The following is a 10,355-nucleotide window of genomic DNA, read 5'->3' on the forward strand; positions in this document are numbered from 1 at the left end:
TGCATGGCACACATGTACTTTGTCGTTTAATATGGGGGAGAAAGAGCCTAGCAAGTTCCATACTGAAAGGTAAAACTCAACCAACTCCCATTGATTTTGTTCACCATCCTGTGTATATATATATTAAGAAAGTAAACAAAATTAAGTAGTTGTCTAAAGATAATTCTAACTTTTCCATGAGCTGGAATATCTTTTTTTATTAGGGATTAAAGTGTAATTTTACTATTTATTAATTTTAAATTTAATCATTTAAAAAAATTAAATTACAATTTTTCTATTCTGAGGGATCTAAAACTCTTACCCGCGTCCCTAAATTCGCCTTAAAATGCTAATAGTTCTTAAAACCTCTTTTGGTCTTAAATATGCAGGCTAATCTGAGATGTAATCAACAGTGAATAGAGTAAAAGATTTTGTCATATGAGAAAGAAACACTAAGGTTTGCAGTTCAGGTAATAAGGGGAAACAAATATTTACAATTACGTCCCTTTTGTTTTTGTACTGTTTCGTACCAACTGCTACTAAATAACAAAAGCTATATAGGATTTCTTTAGGTGCAATCAGACCTCATTTAGGTGGAACCTATCAATCAATATGTCTATCATCCTCTCAGTCCATCAGTAACTCATATGATATGAGTACGGAGTTATGATCCTTTGAATTCAAGTATTACTATCATGTCAATTAAATGTTATTAAAAATTTTGAGTTGGTTTTAAATTTTATTATGTTCTCCACTTTTTAAATTATTAATATCGTATCAATTACATATTTTTATCAATTTAAATATTAATTTAAATATTGAATGTTAACTCAATTTTAATTTATAACATATGTAAAACACGTATATGTATATCTGGTGTATGGCCAGCTTAGGTTTTATTGAAATGAATTAGAGCTGCTCAAAGAGCCAATCCTTGGTGCATGGAATTTGCATATGAATGATGTCATAAGCATTAATATTTGAGACATTGTAATTTCTAGGCTTTTGGTGTCTATTTTACTCTCCAAAAACAGTATTAACACTTCTTTATATTAGGAACACAATCAGGGGTGAAGCCAACAATTTTGTTATTGAGAGAGGTGGGCAGAATAAAGTTTTAGAAGTTTGAGGGGCTAAAAGTAAAAAACTTGTTTAGAAAGGAGCTGAAATTGATATATACCTCTTAGCTTGGGGGCATGGGCAATACCTCCCCTAGATACGCCCATGTACACTATGTTTAAAATTTGACCCATTTTTTTAAAAAAATATGCTCCAACTCAATTCAAACTAGAATTAATGCCTAAATTGACTGCTAGGACTTGATTGATACAATCTTGATACTTTGAGGATTCCATTAAAATATTTTAAAGTTTAGGGACTAATTTAAAAACTAAACGATAGTTTAAGATGTTTGATTGAATTAACCCATTCACAAATGGGGCCGAACAAAGGATCCAAAGCAGGCAATCACATTGACAGCAACACAGAATCTGTTTAGCATTTGGAGACTATGCTTTTGTCTCACACCTCCGATTAACAAATTCTTCACTATGAAGTAAATTTGGCTGAGTGGTTCATGCATTTGACTCACAGTGTGCTTCATTTGCTTCTATGTTTCGTTCTCAAACTTACCATAGAATTAAGCAATATATAATTAGCTACCATTTACTCATCACCACAAGCTTAAACCTTCTAGAGGCCTAGTCCCCTAAATCTCTACCAACCTAAACATCAATTTGAGGCAAGAGATTAAATAAATTTCACGTTGTTACGTCTTCAATAATCGGTAATCAGATAATATCTTGATTAAATTTGAAAATCAGTCAGGTTAAATTCTTAAATAAAAAGAAAAAAATTTTCTAACATTGTTTTCTTTATCTACAATATTCAAACCCGAACTTTTACTTAAGATACAATTAGCTCCTTACTTAAAAGCGAAGCTAAAATATTACTTTAAAAGAGTCAAAAATAAATTTACAAAATTTTAAAAAAATCTATAACAAATTTATCATTTTTAAACACCCATCTCTTTCCCTGATATTTACTTGTAATTTCATAAATTTCGAATCCACTATATATAACTGTTTTGATCACCATTAATTCAATAATTCCTTATAGGGTCATGCATGTCATAAGTGATAGATTTAACTTACAAAGTTGTCAACAACAACAACCACTAATTCTTGGGGTTAACCATGAGTCATGTCTTAGGCTGCTTTCTTTCAATGACTTCAAATAGACCGACAGAGATAATGCATGTCAAATTAACTATACCTTTCTTTTATTGGGATATATAGCTAAGAGAGCACTTACATAAATTGCCCACAAGTCCTTTGTGGTCAATACATTGTAGTAGATGAAAAATATATTCTAGCAATTTATTTGAATCCTTTTTGAAATTAAAAAAAAGGGTAAGGTGGTATTAATTACTGTAGTGATAAAATTGAGTATTGCAGATGAAAATTTAGTTTTTCTGAAAGTTTATTTGGATGGTTAGTAAAATTAATTTGTAAGAGATTAAAAATAAAAGTAGGAATATGAAAAAATATTAATTACTATAAAGGTGAGTAGTGTGCGAAAAAATTCATTTATTGATATTTTTTTGAAGGTTCGTTTAGATAGGTAGTGAGATTGGTTTTGATGAAATTATAAAAATAATGGTGAAGTGTGATGAATTAAAAACTACATTGGGATCTCATTTTTCTTAATAAATAACAATTTCCATAGAATCAAAACATAGGAAATGAACCCATATTGCAAATAAGAAGCAGACCTCTTGGTAGTTCTTTGGCAATCCAAAATCCCACTCTAGAAAGCCCAAAAAAAGTAACAACCAAAATTTAAGGTTAAATTCTATTTTTAGTACCTGTATTATGTAAAATTGTGGATTTAAATCCTTATATTTTAAATTTGGTGATTTTCAGTCCATGTGCTTTCAGAATTTTGAAATTTAGTCTTCATCATATTATTATATGTGTAATGACATATAAAACTTATTATTTTTATATATTACTACTAAAAAAACTAGTTAATAGATTTTAACAACTATCGTTTTTATTAAGATAAAAAATTCAAAATTTGAAAACATAGCTACTAAAATCATGGATTTAGCTACTACCGTTTGGTCAGGGCTAAAACTGACCAATTCAAAAAAGTAAAATGATTAAAATTGATCAAATTAAAGTATACGTGCCAAATCCATAATTTAGGCAAAGTATAGGGTCTAATAAAAAAATGGTATGGAGATGCGGGGGATCGAACCCCGTGCCTTTCGCATGCAAAGCGAACGCTCTACCATTTGAGCTACATCCCCTCCACGACTCTTTGTTTCCAGACAAAATATATTACTGAGGGAAACAGCCAGCTAAATCTCGAATGTAATTATTCATTGAATATTTTGAATAAAATTTATTATTTTTTTTATCATTATAAGTATATTATGAACCGAACCATCATAAGTCCTAATTAGTATCGGTTGATATATAAAAAGATAAAACTACAACAAAGCAAGAGTTATTAAGGTGGTCCCCTTTTGTTACTTTAATCAAAATAAAATTTATAAGGTCATACCTCCAGTCTTTTCTAATTTTGATGTTGGGTAAATTGGTTTCTTTAAAAATATGGAGCAATTTAATTTACGACAATTTTAAAAGTGAGCAATTAATGGTAATCAATTACAACGACGGTTCTCTTTCAATTGTACATAATTTTGATTCATATAATAACAAGTTTAGATCTTAATATTTATATATTATGTGTAAATATCGACAAAATATATTAATGTTGCGACCTAAATTTGTTAGATCAAGATCAATTTGACAAAATGTTTAAATGTTGATTGGCAAAATATGTAAACTTTGATAGCTAAATTTATTACTATACCATTGACTAAAAATATTACTATTGTTTGTTCACTTTTAAAATTGACGGAACTAAATTTCTCTAATAATAATATATCATCAAATAATATAATATTACCATTATTAATAACTATGTATGAGTTATCCCATATTTATCGTGATTTATGTCTCACCATATTTAAGTCCTGAGTAGATTTATTTTGGTTTAGGTCTAAATAAGTTTCGATTATCAGTCTTATCATACCTTATAATGATATAACTGTTTGTAGTTATTTGTATGTTTTTTTTATAATTGCAATACTTAAAACTTCAAAAAAAAAATTGCAAAAATTACATTATATTGCAATTTATAATTTAATTTCATAATAACTAAAATATTTTGTATTTAATTAGATGATAAATTATAAGAAATAAATTAATCTTTTAATTTTTTGTAAAATAAAAAAGATGAAGTTCATAATTAAACATATAATTAACAAATTAAATCCTTTTCAGACCTCTACAAGTAAAATTATAGTTACAAACAATATATGTGAGAATTAAGTATAATCATAGTAAAATATTACAAAAGCACAATTAAACTAATAACATAATATATATATATGAAGTATCCATTAGAGGTGATCATGGGCCGGGTCGGGCCGAGTTCGGGCCGGGCCCATACAAATTTTTAGGCCCGACTACTAGGCCCGGGCTCGGCCCTGCCCGAAATATGGGCCTAAAATTTTGCCCAAGCCCGGCCCGAAATAAAATTACTAAGCCCGAGCCCGGCCCGGCCCGACCCATATTAAATTTTTTTATTTCATTAAATAAAAAAATTTAAAAATATAATAAATCAAATATATTTAAAAACATAAAAACAAATATTAAAACAAATAAAAATAATACTAAAACAATTCTTAAAACAATACACAAATTAATAATATAATAAAAAATAGTTATATTAAAAATTTAAAATAATTAAAAAATAAAATAAAATATATATATTAATATATAATTCGGGCCGGACCCGACCAAAAAACTCTTACCTGAGGCCCGGCCCGTTTTCTAAACGGGCCTCGTTTTTTGCCCAAGCCCATTTTTCGGGCTTATATTTTTACTCAAACCCTCCCATTTTTCAGGCGGGCCTTCGGGCCGGGCCGCCCAGCCCATGATCAGCTCTAGTATCCACACATATGATTAGGGGTGCAAATACGATATTGGTGTTGATAAGTTGTTCGAGTTCAACTAAAAATAACTTAAATTTAATTTGGTGACTATTGAGTTTAGCTAAAGATTGTGCTATTAGTTAAGTCGAATTCAAACTTAGTAATTCTCGATTTATTGGTTTGTGAGCCTTATCAAGTTTTTTTATTTTAAATAGTTTTATATTATTTACATTACATTATTTCGCTTAATATATGTTACAAACCTTAAGCTTAATTATCGAGTCGGGTTTGAGCTTGAATACATATAAGTTTAATTGAGCTTAAGTGCAAACTTGAGCGGAGGTTAATATAAGAGAGACAAGCAAGGCCTTGGCCCCCTCCCAAAAAAAAAAAATCAGTTCAATCCCCTTATAAACAGAGAAACTATAATTTAATATATAATGACATTACACCTTAGCTCTAAAATGAAAAATTTTCAATTTAATCCTCTTATATATAAATTATAAATTAATATATAATAAAAGTTATACTTTAGCCCCTAAAAATGAGGAAAAAGAAAATCTATTTAATCTCTTCAAAAATGATAAAATCATAAATTAATATATAATAAATTTATATTTTGCTCTATGAAAAAATTATAATTAAATTCAACTTCTACTAAAAAAAATAATTTGAATTTGCTCTTGGGCTTGAATATGAAAATTGATAAACAAACTTAATTAAACTTAAACTTGAACTTGAATAACTCAATCATATCTCTAATTCACCTCAAACTTAAATAGATTTTGATATAACTCAAATTGAGTATCCATGTTAGCCTTTGTTAGCACAAATCTGTATAAGAACCGAAAAAGTAAGCATAAAAGCCAGAAAACTCCAATCTCCGTTACACTGGCTTTGGCCATTGAGCCATCAACTTTTATTAATAATCCTCCAAATTTAAAACAACCCCAACTTTGATTTTCCTAACCATTATTTATTTTCAATTTTAAAAAACCCAATATTTATTTTCTAATATTTTTTAAAATTTTCCTTTTTATTCTTTCAATTTCTCTAATTGGAGAGTTTTTGCTTAACCATTCTCATAAAGCCTCTTCTTTTCCTCCTCTGCAATGGCTTTTCTTCATTGGGTTCTTTGCTAATTCCTCCTCCATATTCAGGTATTAATAAAGTTTGTATTTTTTCCTTCCTATTTGACTTTTTTGAGAAATAAAATCTGGGTCAGGTTGATATGACAAGGAAAAAGAAGAAGAATTTATGTGAAAGGGACAGTTTTGTCTTGTTGTTTTGTCGATAATGTTTTTTTTTCTTAGCATGGTTTAAGGTTTCAATTGAATTGTTGGTCAGAAATATCAGAATTTGGATTACAATTTTTAAAAAGGGTTCAATTTACATTGATTTTTCATTGTTGGAGGATGATCATGATTAGGTTATTGAAAATTAGGCTAGCCTTAGTTTTTCTGCAGATCTAATGTATGTTTTGTTATTCCGGTTTAGATTGGTTCGGTTTATGTTTTGTAATGTACTAATTCGGATGTTTATTATGTATGAACATGATGTAGTGCAATATCCAAAAAACACTACAAAATTCCAATCCTGGTTTCATTTTTCACTGTTGTGGTGTCAAGTTTTAATGATGAATGATCATGGTGGTAGCAAGTTGACCAAAATCCGGCAAATTGTTAAACTAAAAGAAATTCTTCATAAGTGGCAAACTGTGACAGTAGGCTCGAGGCCAAACGCCTTGCATCCGGAAGAAAACCGGCGAGTGATTAACCGAAGGTTAACGAATGTTATGGCATGCGATTCCGATGAGGAAAGCTGCCCTAGTCCTGAACCGCCTCCTGATGTTCCAAAAGGGTACTTGGCAGTTTATGTTGGGCCAGAGCTTCGGAGGTTTATCATCCCCACGACGTACCTCACTCATCCCGTCTTTAAGGTTTTGTTGGAAAAAGCGAAGGATGAATTTGGGTACGATCATAATGGCGGCCTTACTCTCCCGTGTGAGATCGAGATCTTCAAGTATCTCTTGCAGTGTATAGAGAACCATCCTAAAGGTTACCCTATACTTGATAACTCGATTTCCGAAGAGGTAAATGCCTACCTCAAATGATTTATTGTTCATAAACTGTGCCCCAATATGAAGTTCCCATATGTTTTCATTTGCAGGTGGAGATTCATTGAACATCAGGCCGAACTGAACATCAGGCCGAACGAGTAATCGTGCCAAGAACTTCGAGGTTAAAGCAAGATCTCTTTTGTATGCAAAACTTTTCCTTTTCTTCTTCTTTTCTTGTTAATTTGCAATCAGTAGGAAGCTTTTTAGATAGGAAAATTCAGGTTTTATGGAATGAATGTAATGAGGGGGGCAAATGGTGAAACCTTTGTGTCCTTTACTTGAATGTGATTGCCATATAATGTTTGATTGGTAATGGAACACTTTTATTGTTCATAAAACCATAACGAATCAGTCCCCGATTAGGAAATCCGATGTCGAATCGCAAGATGGTTAAACTTTTACGGATTTAGTACCTGGTTTTAGGCTTGTCATTCGCATAGTTGAGTCAATTACCCTGTTAGATCACTAGGAACAAGCATCATACATGCTTCCTCCCTTCGTTCATCAGTTTCGAGTCTTGTCTAGAATGCCCAATGAGATAACCACATTCCGGTCGTCGTTTTGTTGGTTTGCTGTTCAGTTGAATGGAATATTAGGAACCTTTAGCACATGGTATTATAGTGTAGTTGGATGAAAAATACTCTGTTTTGGTTAAAATATGTTGTTAGTTCCTTACCTGTATGGAATTTAAGGTTCAGTCCTTTGTACTTTAAAAGTTAAAATTTTCGTCATTGATAGTTTCTGTACAGTCTAATCGAAATTCCAAGTTAGCAAATATGACCGAAAATATTTATGATATTAATGATTGGACTAAGATTTTTCAATGAATAAAGTAGGAGGACTTTAACTTTTAAAGTACAGGGACTAAAAGCATATTTTAACCCTCAATTTTTATTTTGGTTGGGAGGTGCAATGCAAGTGATTATATATTATTTGTACCGTCATGTGCTTTTGGAAAGTATGCTCCAACCAAATCTTATGAATGAGTTGTCCCATTTCTGCCTAATCATTAAACCTAAAACAATTTGGTACTAGAACAACACCCACAGTTCTCAATTTGTTTATTCACCAACATGTCGGTGAGAGCAATGATATTAGGTAACAATTTATGGTTAAAATTCAGGTTTTTGCCCCTCTACTATACATAATTGGGGATATAGTCCCTATAACTTAGTACAAGTTCTCTTTACTATTATTAATGTTACGCCTTAATCCAAATCATTAACCCCATTGATAGGTACGAGTTTATGGTCAAATTATGGTCAAATTTTGGCATAGGTCCTATTATTATTAGTGCTATGTCATAGTCCAAAATGAGTTCATGGTCAAATTATGGTATGCACTTGTATTATAATAAATTCGAGCATTTAGCCCCTATACTTTAATTTGACATTGGTATTTTTATTAGGCTAAATTACTAACATCATTAAAAGGTACGAATTAATGGTCAAAATCTTTGTCCATATACTATATTTATTAGAAATTTAATCTTTATACTTTAATTGGCATGCGTCTTCTTCTCCTACTATTATTAATATTTATTCTTTAGTTCTAATCACTAAATGAAGAATGAATTTATTATTAAGTTACGGTTTTCATCGTATATTATAAAATTGAGTTTGAAATTTCTTTTCAACTTATATATCTATTTTAATAATTATAATTGAAAAATGAAAATCTGGGATTTCGGTTTTATGTTTTTAAAAAAATTATATATGTGGACTAACTAAATTATATTGAATTAAAAGTATAAAAACAAATTTTTGAATAATTTTTGAATAATTTCATTATAAATTCTGATCATACTCAAACCCACGTCGTCTTGCATTAGCAACAATACTTATACCAATCGAACTAAAACTCAATCCAACAAAATTTTTAAATTGAGTATGATACAATAAAGAAAATCATAATTAGGCTGAAGTTTGTGGTCTGTTCATATGACAACTTGCCATAGTTGGCAACTAGTAGTGACTAGGCTCCTTGAAAACATGGGCTTGGCCCAATGACATGTAGATTTGGTAAATCCTTGTCCATGGGCCATACTTGGTATTGGAGGGTGTGATGGGCTTCTTTTTCTTTATTTCTTTTGCTAATATGAGCTTCACAAAAGTTTTCTCAATACAATTGGTTAGATTTTGTTAAAATGTAAATATTTTTGTTAGCAAATTGGCTTCTAATTTTACTTAAATTTCAAGTCTTTTACTTGAAAAGTAACAAAACTATCATTTTAGTATAAGCATATGGTATCCAATAAAATCGTGCCATATATTATATTCTTATTGTGAGTAAATTAAGACAAAATTGATACTTTAAGTACTAAATCTAACCCACAAGAATTTAAGTGTCAAACTGAAAATTGGGTATAGTTTAGAGGTTAATTTGCTAATAAACCCTAAGTTATACCATTTTTTCGTTAAGCTATATTATAAGTTGAAGAGTAAATTAGTTTGGCCAATAATTTTTTAACTTAGTGACACGAGAAGGATCTGAAAATTTTTCATTATATGATTCGAGTTTCATCTTATATAAATAATGTGTAACTTCATAATTTATACTTGAAGTAATTTAATCCTCCACGCAATTGAAAGCATTTTCAAAACTTGAAGTAATCATTTTCTCCTCCTCATAGTTCCATTCCATGGGAGGCTTCATTAATCCCCCAAGACTAAACTTTCCATTTCAAACATGTGAACTCATTTCCAACTCTTTTGGGCTCCAATAATTCAATCTATTTCAAACCAATGATTATACCATATTTCATAAGAAACAATAAAAGGAAAATTACATATTTAATCCTTTAATTTCATAAAAAAAATTATTTTAACCATTCATTTAAAATTTCACCTCTTTTAGCTTTTGAATTTACATTGATTATCAAATCATCCCAAAATGGCTGGAAAAGTTAATATTTGTTGATATGGCAGCCACGTGAAAGTCCATGTGTATGCCACCTCAACAATTAATTTTTAAAAATTAAAAATATTTTATATTTTCTGAATTTTTTATATATTAAAAAATTAATTAATTACTAATGTAGCATCCACGTGTATGCTATGTCAGTAAAATAAACACATGTTAACTTTTCCATCTATTTTAGAATGATTTGATAAATAACGTAAGTTTATCCTTTTAGGTCTAAACTGATATGATATGAAATTTGTTTTATTGTTATTTGACTACACAAGCAATATTATATAAAAATTCAATTAAGTATTTTCAACCGATAATACATTTAAATGTCAGTTC

General features: G+C 29.8%; 1 protein-coding gene and 1 non-coding gene across 2 annotated transcripts; one reads left to right on the forward strand and one right to left on the reverse strand.

The window, feature by feature from the left end:
* Nucleotides 1-3,219: 3,219 nt before the first annotated feature.
* On the reverse strand, nt 3,220-3,292 carry TRNAA-UGC (transfer RNA alanine (anticodon UGC)). Its single transcript has one exon. It is a non-coding gene; the product is annotated as a tRNA-Ala (tRNA).
* A 2,538-nt stretch (nt 3,293-5,830) lies between these two features.
* On the forward strand, nt 5,831-7,426 carry LOC107929904 (protein SMALL AUXIN UP-REGULATED RNA 10). Its single transcript, XM_016861433.2, has 3 exons — nt 5,831-6,147; nt 6,550-7,079; nt 7,157-7,426. Exons 2-3 carry the CDS (start codon nt 6,621-6,623, stop codon nt 7,169-7,171), a joined length of 474 nt encoding a protein of 157 aa, XP_016716922.1. The 5' UTR covers nt 5,831-6,147; nt 6,550-6,620; the 3' UTR covers nt 7,172-7,426.
* The last annotated feature ends 2,929 nt before the right edge of the window (nt 7,427-10,355 follow it).

This window comes from Gossypium hirsutum, chromosome A07 (genome assembly GCF_007990345.1).
Source record: "Gossypium hirsutum isolate 1008001.06 chromosome A07, Gossypium_hirsutum_v2.1, whole genome shotgun sequence".
Classification (NCBI taxonomy): domain Eukaryota; kingdom Viridiplantae; phylum Streptophyta; class Magnoliopsida; order Malvales; family Malvaceae; genus Gossypium; species Gossypium hirsutum.

Excerpts from the sequence above, each read along its gene's own strand:
- LOC107929904 (XM_016861433.2), top strand. The coding sequence starts at position 6,621 with ATGATGAATGATCATGGTGGTAGCAAGTTGACCAAAATCCGGCAAATT.